Consider the following 26,119-nt stretch of genomic DNA (forward strand, 5'->3'; position numbering starts at 1 on the left):
TGCGGAATTGTGAGGGAGAACCAAGATCTCTTAGGCTGGAGTTCCTCGCTGGAGAAGAGGAAGAGACCCCCCCCCCCCAGTGCCTCGGAAGAGCAGGAGCAGAATATTGGGGGCAGGGTGATCCAATGGAGGCCGTCTCCACTTGAAGCAACTGTGCAAGGGCCTTCGGATGCTTTGGGAACTGCCTGGTTCATAGATACGCTACCCCAAAGCATACCAGGATCAAAATAGGTTTATTTGTTTAGTTAAATGTTATAATGTAAATGTTATAATGTGCTCGTAGGACTGAACATGGTAAACATAAAACTTTTCCAGCAGTCGGACCAAGTGTTACGTTGGGCTTCCGCTATTCATACACGTCCTGTAACGAGAAAGGTGCTTTATGACGTATCTCCATGAACGACTAGAATACAAATCTGAATTTCAAACAGATATTCTGGTGCAGACCCCAAGACATTTATTTATCTTTCTGTGGCGTATTTATCTTTCTGCGTGAGCAGAGCTGAGCAGGATCAAGTTGAGAAAAGCACCTGAACGGATGTTTTCCGCCATTCTTTACGAATTTCCACCATCACAGAATCAGCAGCCCCAAGCAGCAGCGGAGGGAGGAAGGGAGGGGGGGGGGGTTAGGAACCTTGCATTTGTTCTTGGCTCCTCCTCCTCCTCAGCTCTTCAGTCATTTATTTAGTGATTCACATTTCACCCTGCCTTTGGAAACTCAGGGCTGATTACAGAATTTTAAGATACATATACAATTCCAATGCAAGAAACATTACATTATTATCATCATTATATTACATTAATCAAACTCAACCTCTAAACTTTAAAACATTAAAGTAACTAGTTAAATATTACATGTTAAAATATTAAGACGGACCATTGTGCTTTCACTCGTGGGTGTGTGGCAGCCATATAAAAGGCTTCTTCCATTCCCGCCTCCCCCCCTCCATGAGCCTCAACCTCCAGTGGGAGGAAATAGCTCCGTGTGACTGCAGGTGTCCCTTTTCTCCTGGTTCTTCTCCCCAAATGTCCCCACCCATCCATTTGCCAGGGGGCTGCAGGGGGAGAGCTCAGTTTTACTGTTTCTAGAACCTTAAGAGAGAAAAAGTAGAACTAGCCTGCTGATTGTTTAGATGCTGCTCGGAAAGGGGGCCATAAACCCACCAAGGCCTGAAAGTGCCATTCTGGTAGCTACTGCAACACGTGCATAATCCTCCCAGGGGAAATCAATGGCACCTATTTTTAAGATGTTGATGACACAGAGGTGGTCAGAGAGCTCGGGTGCTGGCAGCACCATGCTGCAGGTCTCGGAATCTGGAACCCTCCCGGACATCTCGTGGGCCGCAGAGACCTCCCCCTTTTTTGGCCAGCCCCCAGAGCAACATTTGAGTGACACGCTTTTGGGAAGGGCTGTGGAAATCCATCCAGCCGAGGATTGGCATGGGGACAGCGGAAGAGCTCGGCAGCGGCCCCCTGTCTGGGGCTCAGATACCAAGGCACGCTGCTTACCTGTGGCAACGGGACTGCAACAAGGTCGCTGGATCGGGGAGAACAAGAACAAGAAAATCAGTCAGGCTTCTTGTCGGAGACATGGTCGGCTATTTCATCAAAGCCTTCAGCTGCAATCCTGTGGACTTCCACTGGGGAATAAACCCGACTTCTGAAGGACATGCCTTAGAACTGTCCTGCACAGAAATGGCCATTGTGGGCTCTGGGCCCCCCTGGCAGCTGCCGGGGTCTGCCGCTCAAAACAGACTTTTTTTGGGCTCAGATTTCTGGCCAGTTGGTATCAATGAGTTAAAAACAGGCTCCTTCCATGGCTGACACAGAATGGTTTTCACTCCAGAGAGCCAGCTTGGTGCAGTGGTTAGGAGTGCGGACTCCTAATCTGGCGAGCCTGATTCGATTCTGCGCTCCCCCACAGGCAGCCAGCTGGGTGACCTTGGGCTCGCCATGGCACTGATAAAACTGTTCTGACCGAGCAGGAATATCAGGGCTCTCTCAGCCTCACCCACCCCACAGGGTGTCTGTTGTGGGGAGAGGAAAGGGAAGGTGAATGGAAGCCACCTTGAGACTCCTTCGGGTAGAGAAAAGCGGCATATAAGAACCAACTCTTCTTCCTCTTCAGTAATATCAGGGCTCTCTCAGCCTCCCCTCCCTCACAGGGTGTCTGTTGTGGGGAGAGGAAAGGGAAGGTGAATGGAAGCCCCTTTGAGACTCCTTCAGGTAGAGAAAAGCGGCATATAAGAACCAACTCTTCTTCTAAAGAGCCCCCAAAGGGTACATTGCCTAGCCCCAAAGCACCCTTTCCACCTTGGGTGCCCTTGCCACCTCTCCAGCTGGAAGCACAAAGATAATCCCGAGAGATCCTCCTTCACCAGAATTAATCCCTGACAAAGGGAGCTTTGACTCTGGAGTGCTTCCTCCCCCTGCTGACATCTTGCCGGGCTCTAAGGGAGAGGACTCCACTCTAGCTGTAGACCCACAAGGTTTCAGTGTATTTATGGTCGCTACCTGGAGAATTCTTCTGCAGTCTGAGTGGCAATCGTTCTAGGTGGAATGGGAAAAGGGCAAAATTACTAATCACAATAGCATTTGCAGCACTATCCGAGATTACAATCAGCCCAGGAAAGCGCCAAAGAGAAAAGGGCACTTCTCAACTCCCAGGTAGGGAAATTAAGTTTGGTGAACCAGAGAAGACCATTCCCGTTTAAAAGAAAATTGCTGTGTGTAGCAGAAGCATTCACAGCGGAGCCTTTAAGAGCAGCGGCATTCTGTTCAAGAGAGACGCTTCCGCGTTGGTCTTCAAGGACTCGGACTTTGTTCTGCTGCTTCAGGCCGACAGGGCCGCCCAGCTGCAATCCTCACTAACAACATCATAAAGGACATTTCCAAAGGCACGGAAGCACCAGTGAAGCAACGACTCTTTCCTCTATACGGTCAAAACACTTGAAATGAAACCAGATCCAACAGAATAAAATTGCAGCTAGAGCCAGATTGAACAGCCCTCGTTTGGTACTGTTGATGCCAGAACTTTGCGTCCTGGACCAAGGAAAGCTCGTCATGCCTGAGCAGATGATGGGTGCAATTCCTTGGCTTCATTTGCGTGCTCTCAGCATGACATTTGAAGGGACCACGGAAGCAAAAGAGCCCACGCAAGGGAACCACGAGGGAGGGATGAGAATCACAGTGGAAACCTGGATGGTAGCTCTGCGGGGTCCTGACTAGGAATAGCATCTAGCCCCTCCTCCCAAAGGTTATGAGATGAACACAGTCAAGTGCAGCCCGGAAACATTCCTGACTCCTTCCGTGGCCATTTCTTTTTAAAAGCCACGGGAGACGACAGGCACACCATTGTCAGCCACAGGGCCATGTCTGCTCTCAGAGAGAGACGCTTCTACGCTTTTTATGGGATGGAGTGAAGCCTTCCCCCCTCCCAACACACAGAGCGGGTCGATGGAATGTTTCTGAGCTGGTTCAAGCTGCTGCTGGTGCCCCACCAGCCCCTGAGGGAGGGAGGGAGGGAGGCTCTGCGGGCCCAGTCACCGTTATGCCACAGCAAAGGGAGGGCACCATCCGGTCACTGTTTTGGCCCTGCCTGTGCTGCCCCACGGGAGGGAAGGCGGCATGGTGTCGGCTGATCACATCCTCAGGTGCTAAGCAGGCTCCATATTGGGACGGAAGCCCACCAAGGAAGGCTCAGCAGAAGGCGGCCCTCCACCTCCTGTGGTGCCCCCTTGCCCTGAAAGCACCTTGTTGGCTGTCCACTAGCAGCACCTAGCCATGTGCCAAAGAGCTTCTGTGGCTTTGGAAAGCGGGGTTTCTTCTCGCTCCCCCGTCCACCTCCACACAACAGTTTCTGCCCCCCAGTCTTAAGGCCTTGGAGTCACTGGCCACCTTGAGCCGTTCCAAGGGGGCTTGTAATTGTCTGCTGCTGGGGACCCTGGCCTTCCTGGGTGGTCAAGAGAACATCTTTTGGATGATGGGATAGATTGGCAGAATTGGTTAAAACACACAAAGAAAAGAGCTTTAATGTACAAAAATCTAGATTTCAGAAAAATATGAGAACGGTAAAGGAATTTCAAAACTCTATAAGTGGCTCTTGGAATGGAATATGGAAGAAGAAAGAGTCAAGGAAGTAATGATTTCTCAGGCTAGGGATTTAGGTCACTCAGGGAGCCTGGATACTTGGGATAGGTTATGGTAGTTTGATATGCGGTTTACCCCCTGCCATCCTGTCACAGGGAATATCTGTAAAATGATCTATCGTTGGCATCTTACTCCTGTTAGGCTTGAAAAATGGAATCAAAAAATATGTGATAAATGTTGGAAATGCAAACATGAGAAGGGTGACTTTTTCCACATGTGGTGGGAGTGTAAGAAGGCAAGACAATATTGGAATAATATACTTGAAGAATTTAAAAAAATGTTTAAATTTAATTTTGAAAAAAAAACCCGCAAGAGCTATTTTGTTGAATTTTCTGGAGGGCAGGGTCCATAAGGATTTTAGAGTTCTGTTTTTGTACACGACTTCTGCAGCCAGAATTGTTTTTGCCTCCAAATGGAAAAGCCCTGATATCCCCTCGACTGAAGAATGACTGAGGAAATTGTTGGATTATGCTGACGTTGCCAAATGGTCGGCTATTTACAAAGACCTGGAACCCTGGAAAATACAGCAGTGGGCATTGTTCTGGAATTATATGAAAAAACATGTTCTGGACTGTGCAAAAATCTGTAAAATTTCATATGGCAACAGCAAGTTTTAAGTACAATGTTATGTCACGGATCTAAGTGTTACTATTTCATTTGTTAGGGCTAGGAGAGAAGTCTAAAATACTCCCCTCCAGTTACCTATGAGTCTCTACCTGTGCTTGAGTTTTAGGTTTTGTGTATTGATGTACTTAGCAATGTGTATTGATTTTTTAATATTACAATAAAATATTTGAATTAAAAAAAAGAAAGAAAACAACAGCTTCAGGAGGTGGGCTGGAGGGGCTTCACCTTCCTGCTGAACTCCTTCCCTGCCCTTCCCAGGCTCCACCCCGGATCTCCAGGAATTTCGTAGCCCTTCCCCCAAAGTCTCCATCCTTGGGAAGCTGGAAAACCTTTCTCCGGCTTGCTCCTGGCAGGGGGATTTTCCATTGCTTGTTTTTCTCTCTCCCTTTCTCTCCCCCCCCCCCCATTTGTCTTTCTCCACAATGAGGACCCAAAGTGGCTTTTATAAATGACTTTAACAAAGAAAGGTTTTTTCCCATTGATGAGAATCAAAGCAGTGAAAACCTGGATGGTAGCTCTGCGGGGTCCTGACTAGCTGCGGGGTCCTGACTGGCTGTTGCACAATAACCAAAAAAAGGATAGGCAACATAGTGTGTGTGTGAATGTGTGAGTGTTTGTGTGTGGGGTACACCGGGGATGTCGCAGCCCGAAAAAGTTTGGGAACCACCGTTATAGATGAAAAGGCAGTCAAAGTGCAGAAGAATCACTCCGGCCCCAAAGGCGCAGAGGGGCGTAACTCTGCACAAGACTGCCCTGTAGTGCATTCAAACCATGGCCCAGCAGGCAGCGTGGCTCTTCTTAGTGGATCCGTTTCAGCAGAGCCATCCCAGGCAGAGCTTTGCCGAGACCCCTGGGGCCGTTCTGCGGAGGACCGTGCTGCTCCTCTCCTTGGAAAATCCCATCAGGATTCCCAGCCCTCAAGTAACGTTCTTTTCCAAACCTTTGCCATTACCGCTTCTCCAGTCCGAGGCCGCCCTCTGTCTGAGTGCTGTGGGAAGTCAAAGGGAAAGGATGGCGTTTTACACCTCGCAAGGACTGGCGAGGGCCTTTCCCATCCCGCTGGGCAGCCCAAGGGAGGGGAGGACATCTCAGAACGCCCCTGGCTCCCCAAAGGCCTCCCGGCTGTTTTATAAACTTCGGGATGATGGTACTTGGCTTGCTTTCTCGATCAACCTTAATTAAGTAGCCGGCCAATTGTTTGCTTCTGTGGTTTTATAATTCTTCTTAATAGCTTTTATAGTAAATAGTTTTAATTCTTGACTTTGATCTTACTGCTATGATTTATGAATGATTTTACTGCTATGATTTTATTGCTCTGACTGGTCTTATTGTTATGCCTTTATGATTCATATATGCCAATAAAGGGATTCGGAACTGAATTGTGCTCATTTGCAGGTATATTCTCACTTAATATTGGGGGAGTTTCCCCCCCTAAGTAACTGAACTGATAATGAACAGAGTTTTCCAGAGTAACTGTGTCGCCATACCCAGTCAATCAGCTACCGCCAATCCAGGGCTGGTTTTATCCATGTAGCACGTGCATCCCATAGATGGATCGGGGCCGTAGCCCCTCTCCTCCCCCCTTTTCCCTCATTAAGGACACCAGAGTGACACCTCTTTGTACTGGGGGGACCACTCTGCCCTCAGTCTGGCTGCTCCAGCCAAAACTGTACTTTTCTAGGGTCTTACAAATCCCCCCCCCCCAATATCCTTAAACTCCTGGGCTAATCCCCTTTTTATTTGCTGATGGGACTCACCTGGTGTGTTTTCTTTCAATCAGAGTTCTTTTATCTATGCAGGTAAGGATAATAGGTTAATCACCTTTGGGAATCTTTTGGCTTGCCTGATCAAACAGCACGAACCTCCTTAAGGTAATGACCTTTCAGGGAAAGAGCAGGGCGAAAACTGGGAGGGGGCAAAGCCATGCAGGAATGCAGCCCAGCACCACGGACACAAATGCATATAAATGTGAGCCGTGCCCCTTGTTGTTATAGCCCAGCTATAGCAGCGTTTTAATACAGTAATGTGGAATTGTGCTACTACGACCAGTTGGAGTTCATGAGCATCAGAACTTACAGCTGGGCTGAAAAGAAAGTAGATGTTTAATCATGGATGACTTTTGCCATCATGAAGCCACCGGGACTGACTCCCTGGCTTTGCCATCTTGGTCATCCAGAAAGGGACACGTTTACTTCCATCCTGGTACAAGGCCAGCACTTCGGGGGGGGGGGGCACAGGTGACCCACTCTCATGAGATATGGGGCGTAGGCCTTGTTGGGAAACAGGGCTCAGAAGAGCCATGGGGGGCGAGTGTCAATCAGTGTGCTAAATAAAACAACATACCTCGGCCATTGAGAAGCTCGGACTCTTCATACTAAAAGAGAAATACAAGGTAACTTGCAATTGCTAACTTGTCACCAAGAATATCGTGTGGAACCTTATCAAGAATAACGTGTGGAACCCACTGTTGTGGTTGTTATGGCTCTTATTCCTGAGCTGGCCTCTGGAGTGGTGGGAAATAAAAATCTAAATAAATAAAAGAAACCAGAGAAGATTATAGGTAATTATTTTTAAAAAAAATAAAATTGATGTCTCTGTGAAGACTGCAAGGCCATATTTTGGTATGGAGTAAATGAAAAGATGTATTATACCCAGGGCTTTCACCTGTGGGGGGAACCTCCCCCCCATTTTGTATCATTTAACGCAGTGGTCCCCAACCCGTGGGCCGTGGCCCAGTGCCGGGCCGCGGCTCCCTCTCCCCGCCCCCCCCGCAGTAAAAAACTTCCCAGGCCGCATGTTTGCGGCCCGGGAAGCTTCTTACTGCGGGAGGGGGGGGAGAGGGAATCAGGGCCGCGCCTGCGCGGCCGCACATGCTCGGCCGGAATCGCACATGCGCGGCACTTTCGCGCATGTGCTATTTCGGCTGTGCATGGTGCATGTGCGCATGTGTGGCCCGGCCGCGCATGCGCAATGCGCGGCATGCGCAGGCGGGCAGTTGCCCGTGGGCCGTGGCCCAGTGCCGGGCCGCGGCTCCCTCTCCCCGCCCCCCCCCCGCAGTAAAAAACTTCCCAGGCCGCATGTTTGCGGCCCGGGAAGCTTCTTACTGCGGGAGGGGGGGGAGAGGGAATCAGGGCCGCGCCTGCGCGGCCACACATGCTCGGCCGGAATCGCACATGCACGGCACTTTCGCGCATGTGCTATTTCGGCTGTGCATGGTGCATGTGCGCATGTGTGGCCCGGCCGCGCATGCACAATGCGCGGCATGCGCAGGCGGGCAGTTGCCCTGCCGGTCCCCAGCCTCAAAAATGTTGTGGACCTCTGATTTAATGAATACAAGTATGAAGATGAGTTGGATTCTTTACTCTGCTTTTCACTACCAAAAGCAGCTTATAGTTGTCTTCCCTTTCTCTCCCCACAACAGACACCCTGTGAAGTAGTTGGGGATGAGAGAGCTCTGACAGGATTGCTCTGTAATAACAAATCTATCAGGACTGTGACTAATCCAAAGTCACCCAGCTGGCTGCATGTGGAGGAGCAGAGAATCAATCCCAGCTCTCTAGGTTCAAAGCTGCCGCTCTTAATCCCGACACCAGGCTAACATTCAGATCTTCCATTCTGCACTGAAGGAAAAGTCAAAATGGCTGCTAAAACACCACATTTTAAGATTTTTCCCAATAGAAGACATTAAAGATCAAATAAAGAGACCATTAACCAAATCTGAAGAATTAATTTAAAATATAGATAAGGTGGAGGTGAAATTAATTACTAAAATATACAAGATATCAATGCATCAACAAACCCTGGTATAGAGATTTTGTATTGTTTTCTACGTTTTATGTAAACCGCTCTGAGCCTCAGGGGAGGGCGGTATATAAATACAATAAACACGTGGAAAGGGACAGTCTGCATCTTCTCAGTCCCACCCACATGAGCATTATTTCCCTTGCTGCCATTGCCTGTGATGGTTACCCCCAAAGCAGTCCTCTCTTCTCAAATTGCAACTTGCAAACCTCACAGGACTTGCTCACAAGTAGACATTCTCAGGGCAGAGGCTTTTCTTGGCTGGTCTGGGAGCCAGAGGGTGGCTCACTCCCCCCGCCCTTTCCTCTGAGTTGAAAGTGGCCAGGGCAACATACTGGCAGCACAGCATGCTCTTGAGTTTCCCCCTCTCCCATCCAACAAGCTTCTGAACCTAGCAGGTAGTTAAGAGGTAGAGAGCTGACCCCCTAATTAGCCCTTCCTGGCTGAGGGCTCCCTTCTGATTGGGGCTAAACTACCAGGGTGGGCCATTCCTGGCTGAGGGCCCTCTCCTACTGGGGGAATATTTCCAAGTGGGGCCAATCAGGTAGGGAGCGAGCTGTCAACTTGAGCTTTATTATGTTTAGTGATTATAGCCAATTTAGATGGTATTTCACTCACCCAGAAATTGGTGACGTTCAAGTAGTTGGATATTTCACTAGACAGCCTCTCAATCTCACTGTGAAAACAAAGCAGACTATGTCAACAGTTGTGATTTTAAAGCTAGAAGTGACTGTTTACCTTGTGAATTACGTTGGCAAAAAAGGTTCAGTAAAAATGCTTCAAAAATGTGCCACTAATCCCATAGTTCAATATTTTTCAAAAACATAGTTTCAACTTATTCATAATGAGAAAAAGAAACACTTCAAGATCAAAAATAAAACAAACTTGCTGGTTAAAAATAGTGTTTATTGAAAGAAATTTCATTAGTAAGGAAAGACCAGATTTGTTTTAGCTGTTACAATTTTAATTATTGATTTGCAGACTGTATTTTTATCCATTTTATTTTATCTGTTATTGCTCGATGTACCCTGCCCTGAGTTTGTTGAGAAAGGCTGGGTAGCAAATATAATAATAGTAACAGTAACAGTAACAGTAAAGACAACTTCATGTTGTTGAAAATCAGTGTCCTAATTTCCATTAAAAGGAAATTGTAATAATCCAGAACTTACTTCTCATATTCCTCCTTCTTTAGAGCCCAGTCTAAGAAGAACAAAAGAGACAGAAGTTATGACTGTGCCTTGCCCATCAGCCCCCTGGTCCCTCGGGCCCAAGCTCTCCAGAGATCTCACAAGGAAGAAGGCCTTAGTTGAACCTGCCATCTGAGCCCCTGCCCACTGGAGGTGCCAAAGGCTACTCCGGGTCCTTCTGCCAGCAGCAGGATATGCTGTCCCCCGACCCACATCCTGCTTTAGGATGCTTAGGGCTGATCCTGCGTTGAGCAGGGGGTTGGACTAGATGGCCTCCATGGCCCCTTCCAACTCTATGATTCTGTGATTCTATCCCCACAGTACGTTGCCTGTTGGACAAGGCACTTGTTTTAAGTGCTTCTTTCAAGACACACACCACCCATGGCTCCTAATTCATCTCTCCTGCAGAATGGCCGGGTGTGTGTAGATTCGTCTCCTCCTTTGTGTCCAGCCAAGCGGAGACATTTCTACCCAGAGGCAGCACTCGGGAAAGTCTAAAGCACCTGACATTCGCTTTGGGAGCCAGTCTGAGCCTGCCTAGTACAACGGGACAGAGCCCTTCAGGATATAAGCACAGTCAATAGGCAGAGAATGTGTGCCTGGTACAAGGTCATTCAGGGAATTCCGTGGCTAAGGATTTGAATCTGGATGTTCGTGTAGCACTTTAACCCCGGTTCGCACTTATTAATGCGTACTAATTAATACATACCTTTGGTTTTGTAACGGAGCCTTGAGTTCTAATGTTTAAAAAGAACAAAAGTCTTATCAGTCTCATATATAAAGCCCTACTGATTTCTGTCACACTTCTGTTACTGAGATCCTATGAAACAGCTTCAGCCAGCCCAGCTGTGAATACATGGGTGCCCAGGGCCATCCTAAACAGAGTTCCCATTGACTTCAATGGGATTAGAAGAGTATAACTCAGCACAGGATGGCAGCATGAAGATATTCAGAAACAGATAAGGATATTCAGAAACAGATAAGGAGGGTCTACAATATAGATAAACAGGCTAATAAAAAATACAGTCCTGCCACACACACTGTGGGCATATTCGGAAGGACATGAGCAAATTCACACCTGGGAACAGAAGTGCTGAGACATCCAGGGCTTGATTAGAGACGGGAATGGTTGATGCAGTTGGGATCTGTACTGGTGCTTTTATGGTATTCTGCATTTCTATGGCAATGTTGTTGCAAACCACCTCGAACCGGTTGGTCCAGGAAGGGCAGTATACAAATTTAATTAATATATTTTAAAAAATTTAAAATATTATTGCAAAGGAATGTCCAATAATAAAATGACTGGGAGAATGGCCATTCACATACAAATACTGTTCAAAGATCCCAGGCAAGTAATCAAAAGTGTTTTTCTGACCTTTTTTTTTCTGACTACATTCCCTATGACACGTAATGAAGGACATTAAAACTAAATATTTATGATCTTCCCAGTTGTAATAAAGGAGAATGCTACAGAGCTTTATATTATGCTGCTGCAGTATGTCCCTGTCGTTTAATAGCACTTTATATTTCTGGTAAACAATTTAATGTTCCTTATTTGCCCCCAGCCTGAAGGAAGCTGCACAAATTCACTGGATTGAATATAGGCAGAAGAATAGCTAGGCCTGGGCATCTGACCCGCACTATTCCCTGAAGGGAGTGCCAGTAGAAAAAACGCAGGCCAGTGAGGACTGCATGGCAATGGAGAGAAAGGCAACCCATAGAAATCTAGAGAGAATGTCTGAAAAGTACCGCATTTTTCAGCTTCCTGTTCTCTGTCCTCAGAGCATCAGTCTCCTGGACCTACACGAAAAATGGAGAAATAGTCAGGATTGTTTCTCGTCTGCCCTGAGGCCACCCTCAGACTTCGAAAGGCTTTCATTGGGGCTCTTTACTTTAATCGTGCGCGGAGACCCTCCCCCCCCCCTTCCAGGCAGGCCGAGTTCCTTCCCTGCTCAAGCTGCCGCCTGATGCACTGCTGTCCACAGCCCAGTCGGCCATCGCTCCTTGGACAGATACGGAGCAAGACATTTAGTGCTTCTCACTTAGCAGCAAGACTTCCTTTGGCTCTCGCCACATTGGCCAAAACATGAGTGGTTCCCAAGTACCAATTGTACAGGGCCCGTAAAAGGAAAGTAGCTTGAAATGTGAATACTTAGATAAGCCCAAATGGTCCAGTCCTAGCCAGGATTCATTCAGGCAGAGAGCCCTGGAATAGGAATGTTTCGGAACACAGGCAGGCTGCTTTTATTTAATTGCCCAGGAGCCACCAATGGGACCTCCTGCATCCAATTAGGAAACAGACCACCGGGCCACGGGGAGAAAACTTCCAGCAGCAGCTTTCCCCTTTAGGAAAAGACCCCCCCACCCACCCAAAAGAAGGGCTAAGGTGATGCACCCTGTGCTCCGGTTTTCAGGATCAGTCTGAAGACACATTTCATGAATGACTTACCGACTGGCTACTGTCCAAAAAGGCGAGGATTTCCTGCACTAGCCTCTTCCTTAGATCTTTGTTTTTTCTTAAAAATGGAAAAGTAATATTTACCTATTTTTGAATGACCGTTAATTTGGGGGAGGGGAGGGTATAATCTTTTGTTAAAAACATCATTTCGAGAGTCAGTGATCCAGCAGGGCTTACATAAACTGGAGACAGGTCTCACTTTTCATCAGCATCTCCTCACAGTTTTCTGAAACAAGACATGCCCAGAGCAGGACGTTACAGGCAGTAAACAAACAGGCAAGGACCAAAGTGGGTGGGGGGGTTGTGTTTGGGGCAGGGCAGATTATTTTATTTTATTTTATTTATTTAGATTTTTCTACCGCTCTTCCATACGGCTCTGGGCAGTTTACACAAAACACTGGAAAACGCCATCCAGGCGACCTTTGTGATCTGAGCCCCCACAGTTTTATTGCACCAAATGCTACAGGACTCCCTCCAGAAGCTGGCTGAAGGGTTTCACGTCTAGAGCCGGCCTAAAATCTTCAGGAATCTCCCAACTTGGAGTTGGCAACCCTATGGAGCATGAGCCTATTTTTTAGGCATGAGCAATGACTGCTAAGTATCTCCACTTCCCCAAACCGAGACCAGCAGTCCTTACATAAAGCATTCCATGCAAGGGGGAAGCTAGCACCTCGGGGAGAAGTCTCCCTTCAGATATGATATGGTGCTCATCCACAAGCAGGAAGTTTAATGCGCCAAGGCAATCCAAACAGTCCGATCCTGACGTAGCGCTTAGGGTAGTAACACTGGGTGATCCACGAGTGCATGACCCTTGTGAGGAGGGGATTAGCTCCTTCCTTTCACAATTCCCCTTCTCAAATGCTTCCCAATCCTGCCATATGTCTCATGGGGGTCAACATGTCCGTTGCCTATGTTTCTTCCAAGAGGCACTCACCCAGCATGACTGGGGGTGGGGGTGGGAGAGTGCAGTTCTCTCTTCAGCCTTCCCTACACCCCTTTGACACGACTGTGTCAGGAAAAATAAATGGGAAGATCTACAAATGAATCTCCAGCACATTTCTATAGAAAGCTAGAAGCCAGGGCCCTGATCCAGCAACGAGCTCACTCCGGCTGCTTTGCACTGGTCTCAGACTGTTTTGGTAATATGAAATGTATTTTAATCAGTCTTTCTTACCCTGCTTTTCAAGCAATGGCATCCTGAAGCCAGCAGACGGAACCAGAAACACCTGGAACAAATACCTGGGATGAGAAATAAATTTGGCATTAATAGTTATTTCATCATCATCATCATCATCATCATCATCATCAATCCCGGTGGCTAACAACAGTGACAAATAGTATATAAAAATACATAAAACCATGTCAAACCCAAACCACAGTCCAGGCTCCTATTTTACTCCCATGTGTTCCTTTTTGGTCATAGCAAGGTGGGCAGAGTTGTCCACAGGTGTTAATCGCCAGCTCCCGAAATGCCTGCACGGAGGCCTCCAATCTCCCGGAATTACAGTTTATCTCCCAACTACAGAGATCAGCTCCCCTGGAGAAAACAGCAGCTGGGAGGGGGGCAGCGGCTGTATGTTAATGTATCCCACTAAGGTCCCGGTCCTCCCCTGGGGCTCCAGCCCAGAATCTCCAGGAATTCCATCCCCTGTCTGTGGCTGGGGGACACCTGGCAATCCTAGTCGCCCAGGGCTTTTTTGCAGTGGCCCCTCCTCACCTGAGGCCTCCACCTGTCCTCCTGGTGCTGCCCCAAGGAGTCTTAGGAGGCAGAGAGCCTGATCGGAATTTAGGGAGCCCAAGAAAATGACTACCAGATGGTTCCCTAAAAAGCCCTCTCCTCCAAAGCTGGTCCTGGGGGGTAATTTCAAAGGAGATTTCTGGATAATTGGGATGCAGTGCTTGTGGAGGGGAGACCTGGGGGACAGAATTTGCGTAGAATCTATGGCACACCACAGTTTACCCTCCAAAGCTGCCCTTTCCTCCAGGGAAACTTGGCTCTGGAGAGCTGTTGGAATTCAGGGAGAACTCCAGGCCCCACTTGGAGGTTGACATTAATAACCTCAGGGCTTAAACTGGGTGTGGGGCTGGGGGTGGGAATATGTGACATTAGGGTTGCCAGTCTCGGGGGGAATCTTCTGGAAAGGCCACAGCAACTGGAAACCTGGAGAAAAGGTGCAGACACCTCCAGGAATTTCCCAAACCCTACTTCCTCCATCCTCATGCAGGTTTCTATCACCAGTTCTCTATCCTTTTACCATTCCCTAGACGTCTAGGCGAAAGAGGGCCACATGAAAGGCCTTCCTGGTCCCAGCTGGCAGGCCCAAGGGCGCACTGGAGACCCCCCAGAATTTCAGTGGGTCTCCATACCAGGGCACCCATGGGCTCTGCTCTGCTCTGGGAAACCCAACATCAAATGCAAAATGTTCTTTTACACAAATGACAAATGTAATGTTCAATTTCTAAGAAAAAATACACATCAGGTTTACAAGATTGCCATTGGTTGGAGGCTGGCAGCCCCGACGTGTGACAATTTAGGCACTCTTGACATGCTTGGAGAGCCCTTTCCCAGCTGGGTTGCCGGTGGAGAGGGGGGGTAGGGTTGCCCCCTCCAACTGCAGGGGGATTGGGGCTGGGGGCTGGGGAGGGCAGGGACCTCAGTGGGGTGCCACCCTCCCTCCAAAGCAGCCACTCTCTGTCCTCTGGAGATGAGCTGGAATCCCGGGGGGGGGTCTCCAGGCCGTGCCTGGAGGCTGGCATCCCTCAGCTTGGGAAGACAAGGCTGTCTATGGGGCCCATCCCCATCGACTCCCCCCGCTGCACGCCCTCTTCAGCAGGGTCTCTGCAGTCTTGGGGTCTCCCGCCCCCCCCTGGAGATCTCCCGCCGCCCCCTGGAGGCCGGCACCCCTCTTGGGGGACTGCTCCGTGCCCCTAGGAGGCGGGCCTCCCGCCCGCCCCGCCCCTCCGACCCCGGCGCCCAATCTGCGCCCTCCTCCCACCCGCAAGGGCGGCTCTCGACGTCCCTCCCCGCCTGCCAGACGCGCGAGACTGACAGGCCCGCGGCAGAGAGCGACCGTTAACGGCTAGGCGGGGTCGGCTCCCGAGGCCCCGCCCACTCGGCGGCCCCGCCCTCCGCGCGCCTATGCCGGAAGCTGAGGCGATTTGCCGGCATTTCTTGCGTTATTCGGGGAGGGGAGGGGAGGGGAGGGGAGGGGAGGGGAGGGGGGGGCGGCCGTTTAGGCGGGGCTGCCCCTGAGAGCCAGGATGCCAATCCCCAGGTGGAGCCTGGCTATCTCCCGGGCTTGCCGCCCCCTCCAGCCCACGTACCCCAGTTCCCCTGGAGAAAAGGGGGGGGGGTTGTGCCCCACTGAAACCTCGCCCCTCCAGACCTCACCCTCCTCAGGCTCCTTCCCCAAATATCCAGGCTGCTTCCGCCCTGGAGTTGGCAACTTCCTCCAGAGCTGGAGGCAGGAATAGGATACCAATTCTTGCAATATTTATACTCAACGCAGCTCAGGGGTGCCAACTTCCAGGTGGTAGCTGGAGATCCCCCCCCCCAAATAATAGCAGCTCCTCTCCAGGCTGCAGAGATCCGTTCCCTTGGAGGAGATGGCTGCTTTGCAAGGGGGACTCCTCTGAGGTCCCTGCCATCCTCAGGATCCTGCCCCAAATTGCCAGGCGTTTCCCAACCCAGAGCAGGCCAGAGAGGGCGGCCAAGAGACAGTCCTCTCCCTCTCCCAAAAGATGAAAACTCGAGGGCATCCGAGGGGGCGGATGGGAAGGAGGCTCAGGGGGTCCAAAGGAAATGCTGTACTCAGGGAGCTATTAAAATCCGGAATTCACTGCCAGAGGTTGCAGTGATGGTCGCAGGAATAGTTAAGATTAACGGAGGACAAGGATCAATGGCTTCTAGCCATGGTGACTGAGGGGAGCCCCCTTGTCCAGAGGCAGTCAACCTCTGAATCTCAGTGCCAGGAGGCAACATCAGAGGAAGGCCATGGCGGCCTGTGCCCTGTGGCTGGCCTTCCAGAGGAATGAAGGCTGCAGTGGCGGACAGGGACCTCAGTGGGGGACGGTGCCATAGTCTGTCCAGGGGAGCTGATCTCTGTGGTCTGGCGTTCAGCTGTTATTCCCCCATGGAAGTTGGCATCCCTAGGAGGAATTCCATCTAAACCTCCAGTTCCTGACAGTCAGAGTGGTTTCCCAGTGGAACAGGCTTCCTCGGGAGGTGGTGGGTTCTCCATCTTTGGAGGTTTTTAAACAGAGGCTGGATCTCCATCTGACGTAGAGGCTGATTCTGTGAAGGCTCAAGGGGGTGGCAGGTGACAGTGGAGGAGCGAGAGGGTTGGGAGTGTCCTGCATATGGCAGGGGGTTGGACTAGATGACCCAGGAGGTCCCTTCCCACTCTGTGATTCTAGGATTCGAAGCGATGGCCACGGTGTGGGATGAGATGCTGGACTAGCTGGACCACCGGTCTGATTAACCGGAGCTCTTGTGGCACCCAAGGGCCACTCGTGCAGTTCCATGGCGGGGGGGGGAGCCAGTGTAGGGCTGCAGGACCCCCCCACCCACCCTGCTAGCCCCAGGGTTTCTGCCGAGGCAGCACTGCAAGGGGGGCAGGAGAGCCTGCCGGCATCTCAGCGGTGGCTTCCTCCCCACAGGGCAGGTGGGCGTGGGGCCACTGGTGGCGGGGGAGAGTCAGGTGGGAGAGAGGCGGGGGGGGGGGGGAAAGAGGGGCCCGCCTCCCTCCCTGCCCAGGTATCCCCTTCCTGGACTCTTTTTTTTTTTTCCCTAAAGGGAAACCTGAACGTGTCCCCCCTGGGGGTCGGGAGGGGGAGTGAGGCCGGCCACGGAGAGGCCGCTCTCTCTCTCGCTCTCTCTCTTGCTCTTGCAGCCCCCGGGCTCCAGTTTGGCTTCGCGTGGCTGAAACTCGCAGGCTGGGCGGGGGGGGCGGGGCTCTGGCCTCTGGGGCGCAGGCGCGCTCCTGCGAAGGGGCCTCCTCCTCCCCGGGAAGGGCCGCCCAGTCCGAGCGCGGGGGCTTGTGGGAAGCGTAGTTCGGCGGCCCGGAAGCGGCGCGGCGGCCTGGTCGGGGAGCGGGCTGACCTGGGCGAGCAAGATGAACGTGGTGTTCGCCGTGAAGCAGTACATCGCCAAGATGATCGAGGACAGCGGGCCCGGCATGAAGGTGCTGCTGATGGACAAGGAGACGGTGGGTGCCGGCCGCGCGGATAGACTGCTCCCGCGCCCGGAGGCTCCATCGGCCGAGGGAGGGATGCGCGGGGGCCCCCGAGGCGGAGCGGCGCCTTGGCAGGCAGGCAGGGCGGCTGCGGCCCATGGCGGGTGCTGCCCCCCTTGGCACGGCTGCCCGCCTCCTGCCCGCCCGTCTCTGGGGCCGGTGGCAGGAGGGGGGGAGGAGGCCGCCGCAGCTCAGTCAGGACAGCGCAGCCTCACGCGCCCCTCGCAGAACTGGGCTCAGGTCGGGGGCCCCCAGTTGACAAGCTGGAGCGTGTCCAGAGGAGGGCAACAAAGAGGGCGAGGGGTCTGGAGACCAAGATGCATGAAGAAAGGTTGGGGCAGCTTGGTCTGGTTAGCCCGGAGAGGAGACGACTGAGAGCGGATCTGAGAACCATCTTCAAGTATTTGAAAGGATGGAGCAGAGTTGTTCTCTCTTGCCCCGGAGGGACAGACCAGAACCAATGGGATTAAATTAATGCAAAAGAATGTTAACAGCTGTTCTCAACCCTCCCGCCCCCCGCAACCCCCAGCACTGCAGTGGCCATGGGGGCAGTGACCTAAAGGGGGTTGTAAGGTTGTGTGCGCCCTAGCGGTCATGGAAGGCCGAGGTGGCCAGCGGCATGCAGGTGAGTCCCGGTGCCCCTCCCCTCCCCACGACACCCAGGTTGAGTAGCGCTGCAGTAGAAGCTGTTAGCCAATGATAATGCATTGAACTGTTCTGAGTTGAAAGGTTTCCAGTATAAGGTGGTGGTTATGCATCCATTGTGTATTTGTACAGTAGTGTCCAGAAAATGTATTTCTTGCAGAGATTGGCTCATTGTCATAGAATCCTAGAGTTGGTCCTGGGTCATCTAGTCCCACCCCCTGCACTATGCAGGACACTCCCAACCCTCTCGCTCATCCACTGTCACCTGCCACCCCCCTTGAGCCTTCACAGAATCAGCCTCTCTGTCAGATGGCTCTCCAGCCTCTGCTTAAAAATTTCCAAAGATAGAGAACCCACCTCCTCCCGTGGAAGCCTTTTCCACTGAGAAATCGCTCTGCCTGTCAGGAACTTCTTCCGGATCTTGAGATGGAATTTCTTTTGAATTAATTTCATCCCTTTGGATTGAGCAAAGTCTTGGGAGTGGACAGCCTTAGAGTGTTAGAACACTGTTTTTTTGCTCCAGATAATGGGATGAGGTAGTTCCCCTTCTCCCTCTGGGTGTTGCAGGGGATGGACAGGTGAGCAGAGGCAGTGCTGACAGCTCATTCTCTGGTCTTCTCCCTCGCAGACCAGCATTGTCAGCATGGTGTTCACGCAGTCAGAGATCTTACAGAAGGAAGTCTACCTCTTTGAGCGGATTGATTCAGCCAACCGGGAGAACATGAAGCACTTGAAAGCGATCTGCTTCCTGCGGCCTACGAAGGTATTTTGACCAGAATGGATTCCCAAAGAGCAGAGTGGCCAGCCACCAAGTGTGGCCTCAAGGTCTCCCAGAATCACAGCTGATCTCCAGGCTGCAGATATCTGTTCCCCTGGAGAAAATGGCTGCTTGGAAGGATGGACTCCATGGCAATATATCCCACTGAGGTCCCCAAGTCTCCACCCCCCTGTGCGGGCCTGCCCTTGTCCCTGACCCGGAAATTACAGCTGGTACAAAATGCCGTTGTGAGAGTCCACACTAGAACTCCTTGGAGGTCCCATATCCAGCCTGTGCTACGACAACTGCACTGGTTACCTGTTTCTGGATCATGTTCATGATTTTGGTTTTGACCTTTCAGGCTCTACGTGGCTTGGGTCCTGCCTCTCTGCGGGACTGGTTATCTGCCTATGAGCCCCTGCAGGGATTTTGTTATTGTTTCTTGTTTTTTGCAAGACAGCCATTGAGCCCATTTTATTCTCTAAGCCTCCCCGAGCCGACTTGTTGGGAGGGGTGGGATATACATTTAATAATAAATAAATATATCTCCAGGGATTTTCCAACCTGTAGTAGGCAATGCTTTCTCCAAAGCACTCCAAAGCAGGAACAGAATACCAATCCATGAAATAGCGATCTTCAGTACTGAGCAGGGTAGGCACCTTCCAGGTGGGGCTTGGAGGTCTCCTGCAGTTCCAACGCATCTCCAGACTGCAAAGCTCAGTTCCCTGGAGAAAGTGGCTCTTTGGAGGGTGGAGCTCTATGGTGTTATTCTGTGCTGAGCCCTGCTGCCCCTTCCCAAGGCTCCATTCCCTAATCTCCAGGAATTTCCTGACCCAGAGTTGGCAACCCTAGTGCAGATATTTTGTGGGCGAGGGCTTTCAGCTGAGCTAGATCCAGGCCCTGCTCCCTGCCCTCCGTGTTTATGGCCTCCTGGATGATAGCTGGAAACAAGAGGGGTGGGCACTTGGGTCAGAATGTGGTTTGGATAAAATTACTCTTGTTGCCTACTTATCCATGGTTTGGATGTATTATTTTAATTGTTTGTTTAGGAAAACGTGGAATGCCTCATCCAAGAGCTGCACAGGCCGAAGTACAGCATCTACTTCATTTGTAAGTATGCATCGTCCTTTCCCATGCCGTCTTGTGACCTCTCTGAGGGCCTCCTCTCTGCCCCTCGGCTTTGCTCATAACGTGCATGTAACTCCCTCTTGGCCTTGCACTCTGAGAGCCATCTCAAGGCCTGTTTTATGTAGTCCCTCTGGCAGAGGCGGGAGGGTGTCCAGGACCGCATGCACACGCTCCTGGCAGTAGCATTTTGGATGCTGCACTTCTCTTTCTGATCCCCAAATTGACAGCCGTCCAGGGAGTCTGTTTGCCAAAGGGCCTAGGGGGCAGCAGGAAACAAAACAACCCGGAGGGAGTCAGCTCAGGCAGGGGAGGGGCTGTCCGCCGGCAGTGAGCTGGGTCTCAAAAGGCTGACTCTGCAAGCAAGGTTCACAGGGAGAAACCAGCTTCAGGCATGTGTGTGGACAAGGGGAAAGTGGAGACAGCAAGTGGGAGGGCAGAGCAGGAGAGGAAGAGGTCGTATTGGAACTTGGGTATAAAGGAGTCCCAAGTCCGGGAAGAGTACAGTAGCAGGGCCTGGATACAAACACGCCCTCTGCCAGGGAGACAGAGGTGGCTCCACATGGTCTGGAGAATCTGGCTGTCGTTCTGAGGCTTGGGGGGCGTCCCAGCAAAGGCCCTGAGGCGGCAGAAGGTGGCGCCACTCCCGGCGTCCAGGCAGCAAGCAGGCCTTTCTTGGTGGTGGCACCTCATCTTTCAAATGCCCTTCCCCTCGAAGGCTGCCTGGCTTTGTATTCTTCTTGGGCTTCGGTGATCGAGGAGGCGGCCGAGCTGAAGCACCCATCCCTGCCACCAGCCAACCATCGCAGTGGGGGGCCCCCTGACACCAGATGATAGCTAGCCCTTTTGGAATGATTGCCCCCACAGGGTTTTTTTAATGGTATCATATTGTATTTTCTTATTGGGGTTTTTATCTGTGACCAGCCATGAGCCAGCTTGCTGGGAGTGGCGGGATACCAATTGAACAAATAGATAAAAATGAACTAAAGAAAGAGGTGCAGAAGTGTTTTTGCCCTTGCCTGCCTCTGCACAGCAACCCTGTGCCGCCTTGGGCGTCTCCCACCCACATGCCCGCAAGGGCTGACCCTGCTCAGCCTCCGAGGTGTGGCGAGACCAAGGGCTCCTGGGCCATCCCGGGCAGGGACCTTAAGCTTTCCAGGGTTCTTCATTGGAAAATTGGAGATTTAAGAGCCATGGTTTTTTAATTGCTGTTTGTTTTGCCCAGGTCCCCGGAGAGGCAGGATAAAGAAATGTTTGGCTCAGGAGCAAATTTTAACTCTCAGTATCTGCAAGTGAGTTCAGATCCCTAGGCTGAGAAGGAGGGAGCGATAGAATCCTCTTACCGTTTGGTTGGGCACGTGTCGGTGTCCTGGCCGTGGTATTTGACAGGCTTAATGCTGGAGGAGAGCTGTGTGAGTCGACAGCAGCGACAGAAAACCCGGCGTCCAGTGGCACCCAGAAGACTGCCGGTCCTCATTCCAGCACCCACTTGTGGAGGTCCCTCGCATTCCCAGAGGAATGAAGAGCACACCTGTTAGGCGGACGTGTTTACGCTGCAGGCGGCACCCGACAGGAGGCCTGTGCGGAGAAAGGGGGCCCATTTCGACTCACCTCTGAGTGGACTCAGTTTATTGGCTATGAGTTTTAAGTGGCCTCATTTTGTAGCATGGATCTCCCTCTGCTTGTCTGCACAGCTGTGGCAGGTGGAGCCACAAATGCCAGCTCTGCACGTGTCAAACCCCCCCCCCCCCACTATGCGGGAACTCACAGCAACCTGCTCGCCCACAGTGACTCAGATTCCATGCCCAAGTGATCCCCCAACACCACCACCAAAAATCTCCAGAATCCAGCCTAGACCAGAGGAAATTCACCTACCTACAGCGGCAGTTTGGTGTTGGGGTTAGGAGTGCAGACTTCTAATCTGGCATGCCAGGTTCGATTCTGTGCTCCCCCACATGCAGCCAGCTGAGTGACCTTGGGCTCGCCACGGCACTGATAAAACTGTTCTGACCCAGCAGCAATATCAGGGCTCTCTCAGCCTCACCCACCCCACAGGGTGTCTGTTGTGGGGAGAGGAAGGGGAAGGCGACTGTAAGCCTCTTTGAGCCTCCTTCGGGTAGAGAAAAGCGGCATCTAAGAACCAACTCTTCTTCTTCTTCAGTAATCTCAGGGGTCTCTCAGCCTCACCCACCTCACAGGGTGTCTGTTGTGGGGAGACGAAAGGGAAGGTGACTGTAGGATACTTTGAGCCTCCTTCGGGTAGGGAAAAGCGGCATATAAGAACCAACTCTTCTTCTTCAGTAATCTCAGGGCTCTCTCAGCCTCACCCACCTCACAGGGTGTCTGTTGTGGGGAGAGGAAAGGGAAGGTGACTGTAGGATACTTTGAGCCTCCTTCGGGTAGAGAAAAGCGGCATATAAGAACCAACTCTTCTTCTTCTTCAGTAATCTCAGGGTTCTCTCAGCCTCCCCTCCCTCACAGGGTGTCTGTTGTGGGGAGACGAAAGGGAAGGCGACTGGAAGCCCCTTTGAGCCTCCTTTGGGTAGGGAAAAGCGGCATGTAAGAACCAACTCTTCTTCTTCTTCAGTAATCTCAGGGCTCTCTCAGCCTCACCCACCTCACAGGGTGTCTGTTGTGGGGAGAGGAAAGGGAAGGTGACTGTAGGATACTTTGAGCCTCCTTCGGGTAGAGAAAAGCGGCATATAAGAACCAACTCTTCTTCTTCTTCAGTAATCTCAGGGTTCTCTCAGCCTCCCCTCCCTCACAGGGTGTCTGTTGTGGGGAGACGAAAGGGAAGGCGACTGGAAGCCCCTTTGAGCCTCCTTTGGGTAGGGAAAAGCGGCATGTAAGAACCAACTCTTCTTCTTCTTCAGTAATCTCAGGGCTCTCTCAGCCTCACCCACCTCACAGGGTGTCTGTTGTGGGGAGAGGAAAGGGAAGGTGACTGTAGGATACTTTGAGCCTCCTTCGGGTAGAGAAAAGCGGCATATAAGAACCAACTCTTCTTCTTCTTCAGTAATCTCAGGGTTCTCTCAGCCTCCCCTCCCTCACAGGGTGTCTGTTGTGGGGAGAGGAAAGGGAAGGCAACTGGAAGCCACTTTGAGCCTCCTTCGGGTAGAGAAAAGCGGCATCTAAGAACCAACTCTTCTTCTTCTTCTTCAGTAATCTCAGGGTTCTCTCAGCCTCCCCTCCCTCACAGGGTGTCTGTTGTGGGGAGACGAAAGGGAAGGCGACTGGAAGCCCCTTTGAGCCTCCTTTGGGTAGGGAAAAGCGGCATGTAAGAACCAACTCTTCTTCTTCTTCAGTAATCTCAGGGCTCTCTCAGCCTCACCCACCTCACAGGGTGTCTGTTGTGGGGAGAGGAAAGGGAAGGTGACTGTAGGATACTTTGAGCCTCCTTCGGGTAGAGAAAAGCGGCATATAAGAACCAACTCTTCTTCTTCTTCAGTAATCTCAGGGTTCTCTCAGCCTCCCCTCCCTCACAGGGTGTCTGTTGTGGGGAGAGGAAAGGGAAGGCAACTGGAAGCCACTTTGAGCCTCCTTCGGGTAGAGAAAAGCGGCATCTAAGAACCAACTCTTCTTCTTCTTCAGTAATCTCAGGGTTCTCTCAGCCTCCCCTCCCTCACAGGGTGTCTGTTGTGGGGAGACGAAAGGGAAGGCGACTGGAAGCCCCTTTGAGCCTCCTTTGGGTAGGGAAAAGCGGCATATAAGAACCAACTCTTCTTCTTCTTCAGTAATCTCAGGGCTCTCTCAGCCTCACCCACCCCACAGGGTGTCTGTTGTGGGGAGAGGAAGGGAAGGCGACTGTAAGCCTCTTTGAGCCTCCTTCGGGTAGGGAAAAGTGGCATATAAGAACCAACTCTTCTTCTTCTTCAGTTAGCAATCCCTGGGTCTGCAAGCAAGGGCCACAAGAGACAAACACTGGCACCAGCTAGGTGTAGTGGTTAGGAGTGTGGACTTCTAATCTGGTGAGCTGGATTTTATTCCCTGCTCCCCCACATGCAGCCAGCTGGGCGACCTTGGGCTCGCCACAGCGCTGATAAAGCCATTCTGACTGAGCAGTAGAGAAAAGCGGCATATAAGAACCAACGCTGCTTCTTCATCCCTTCCTGCTCACCCACTCACGAACGGCCTAAGTTCATGAAAGCAGCATTTCTGCTTCAAGTGAGGGGGGAGCGGGGTCAGGTGATGACAGAGGTGTGTGCCTCTGTGTCTTACAGGTGGAGGGAGGAGCCAGCACACACCATGACGCCAGGTAGAGCTGCAAATGCTGGCTCCATGTATTTTGGGTGAGGGGAATTTCTCCACTAGTTTAAACCCCTAAAGCAGGGTGCGTGTGCCAAAGCGAGGGTTCTCCCGGCCCAAGCAGGGTCTGGTCTCCCAAGGTGGCCATACGTTAGCTGTGATTTGATGGCAGAAAAAGGAGACAATTGCTTTAGGTGTCTAGCTCCCCAAAGCTGATGCTGGAATAAGTGTTTCTAGTTTTTTAAGTGTCGTTGGACTCCCAGTTTATTGCTGTAAATGCGTTATTACAGAAAGTGTGAAGTGGATCTCTGTTGGCCTGAGGCACCAGAACAAAATCTCAGACCAAAATCACAAAGTCTGGGCACAAACATGCAGGATGAAACCTCGTCTTAAAGTTGCCCCTGGGCTCAGTCTTTGTTTGGCAGAAGGGATTGGTGTGAATGAACCTGGGCTGACCTCTAGATGTCAGGGCTCCCCCATGGAAGTGTCTCAAGAGAGGAAGGGCCGTTCGCCTGTGTCTTCTGCCTCCTGCTCCTCAGGGCTCATTTGGAAGGATGGCTCAGCAACACAGGGAGGGAGACGAGGAGGGAGAGAGACAAAGAGAGAAAAGGAGATTTTCTGCAATAGGACAAGCTTGCTTAGCAAAAATGCTCAGGAGTTCTCTAGTGATCTGTAATGCCTGCCATCTCTCTGGTCCTGCTCATTAATTTAGTCAGTCTCAGACCCAAAAGGGCCAATGCAGGAGTGACAGCTGTAATATACCTGACAGGTAGGCTGTGCCATTTAGTTGCGTGCCAAAGTTTCTGCTGGTTCTTAATTTAAAAAATAAACCATCTGACACAGCAAGCACAGTGCCAAGAGCATTAAAACAATGAAAACATTGAAAAATCAGCAGCCCCAAACCTGAGCCTTCAAAAGGGAGGATTAGAAATGTAATAATAAATAGTCAGTTGACAAATTAAGCCAAACATACAAAACCACAGTCAAAGAAGTTATGAAAATCCCAGTGGGGCTGATGAGTTATATGGCCATTCATAGAATCCTAGAGTTGGAAGGAACCTCCAGGGTCATCTAGTCCAGCGCCGGCAAAAGGCAGGAAATTCACAACTACCTGTCTACCCACAGTGACCCCGATGATGTCCCCCAACCCCCCCAAAAAAGAACCAGAATCCCTGGCCAGTCTGGTCTGGAATAAATTTCCCTCCAAACCTCAGAAGGGCCCTGTTGGATCGGACCAGTGAGGCTCACCAGTGTGTGAGCCTTGTCCTCCTTTGCATTGTCTCGTTTCAGATTTCAGCAATGTGATCAGCAAGAGTGACATCAAATCTCTGGCCGAGGCGGACGAGCAGGAAGTGGTTGCCGAAGTCCAGGTACATGACTCCGAAGGGCGGTGAGTCCAGGGGGGCCCCGTCTTGTCTCTGGAACTGTGCCCTGTAGCACGCCCCCGTGAAACTGCAGGGAGGGGCGTGAAGAGTGGCAAAGAATCCAAAAAGGGGCTATTCTGGTACTGGAACACTGGAATATCTGATCACCGGCAGCTGCTTTAGACGGAGATGGGTTCTTGCGTTTAACTGGCTCCCTTGGCTTGGTTGACCCTGATCAGGTAACAGTATCCTTGGTAACAGGCATGTCTTGGTGAACTCCCAGCCACTGTTGGCCTCTGGGATCCACAGCCACCGCTCTGGCTTTAGAAAGATCTTTGTTATCCATCACTGGAATGTCTCGAACGGCAACCAGCCCTGCCCACAGGGCAAGCTCCCACCTCTCCGCTGGCCAGCTGGGTACCACTGGCTTCTGACAGACAACTGGCACGGCCAATCGGCATAATCTCTGGGTGCCTTCTTCCAACTCTGATGGAGGCCTCCCAGCCAGCTGGGCCGCTTGCCTGCCT

The 26,119-nt window shown here is 51.4% G+C and overlaps 2 protein-coding genes across 7 annotated transcripts in view; one reads left to right on the forward strand and one right to left on the reverse strand.

Annotated features, from left to right (window-relative positions):
* Positions 1–214: 214 nt before the first annotated feature.
* Positions 215–15,312, reverse strand: LOC143829038 (uncharacterized). Of its 6 annotated transcripts, none has more exons than XR_013227986.1 (14): positions 14,709–14,914; positions 13,397–13,461; positions 12,400–12,448; positions 12,214–12,280; positions 11,514–11,564; positions 10,474–10,501; positions 9,747–9,777; positions 9,196–9,253; positions 7,120–7,150; positions 6,534–6,567; positions 5,717–5,764; positions 2,515–2,550; positions 1,510–1,537; positions 215–361 (listed from the first exon to the last, which is right to left on the reverse strand). XR_013227986.1 is itself a non-coding variant. In XM_077319329.1 (14 exons), exons 2-14 carry the CDS (start codon positions 13,416–13,418, stop codon positions 347–349), a joined length of 486 nt encoding a protein of 161 aa, XP_077175444.1. In that variant the 5' UTR covers positions 13,419–13,461; positions 15,219–15,312; the 3' UTR covers positions 215–346. The 6 variants fall into 6 exon arrangements, 5 of the variants coding, with proteins under 5 accessions (XP_077175444.1, XP_077175450.1, XP_077175433.1 ...); XM_077319329.1 differs by lacking the exon at positions 14,709–14,914 and adding an exon at positions 15,219–15,312 and having other exon boundaries at positions 5,729–5,764; XM_077319335.1 differs by lacking the exon at positions 14,709–14,914 and adding an exon at positions 15,125–15,183 and having other exon boundaries at positions 5,729–5,764.
* A 1,928-nt stretch (positions 15,313–17,240) lies between these two features.
* The window catches only part of VPS45 (vacuolar protein sorting 45 homolog), a 47,853-nt gene continuing 38,974 nt past the window's right edge, over positions 17,241–26,119 (forward strand). Inside the window, exons 1-4 of the mRNA XM_077319295.1 lie at positions 17,241–17,429; positions 18,730–18,864; positions 19,908–19,968; positions 25,519–25,598. Of these exons, the coding sequence (XP_077175410.1) occupies positions 17,337–17,429; positions 18,730–18,864; positions 19,908–19,968; positions 25,519–25,598 (369 nt within the window). The 5' untranslated portion in view covers positions 17,241–17,336. The remainder of the gene's footprint in view (positions 17,430–18,729; positions 18,865–19,907; positions 19,969–25,518; positions 25,599–26,119) is intronic.

Source organism: Paroedura picta, chromosome 1 (assembly GCF_049243985.1).
Source record: "Paroedura picta isolate Pp20150507F chromosome 1, Ppicta_v3.0, whole genome shotgun sequence".
Classification (NCBI taxonomy): Eukaryota; Metazoa; Chordata; class Lepidosauria; order Squamata; family Gekkonidae; genus Paroedura; species Paroedura picta.

What these genes read in the sequence shown, in the direction of transcription:
- LOC143829038 (XM_077319309.1), bottom strand. Translation starts at nt 14,770, where the DNA reads ATGTCAAGAGTGCCTAAATTGTCACACGTCGGGGCTGCCAGCCTCCAA. An exon ending in GCCATTGCTTGAAAAGCAGG is followed by an intron (nt 12,449 to 13,396) that starts GTAAGAAAGACT and finishes GTCTTGTTTCAG; the next exon opens with AAAACTGTGAGGAGATGCTG. An exon ending in GAGACCTGTCTCCAGTTTAT is followed by an intron (nt 12,281 to 12,399) that starts GTAAGCCCTGCT and finishes TCCATTTTTAAG; the next exon opens with AAAAAACAAAGATCTAAGGA.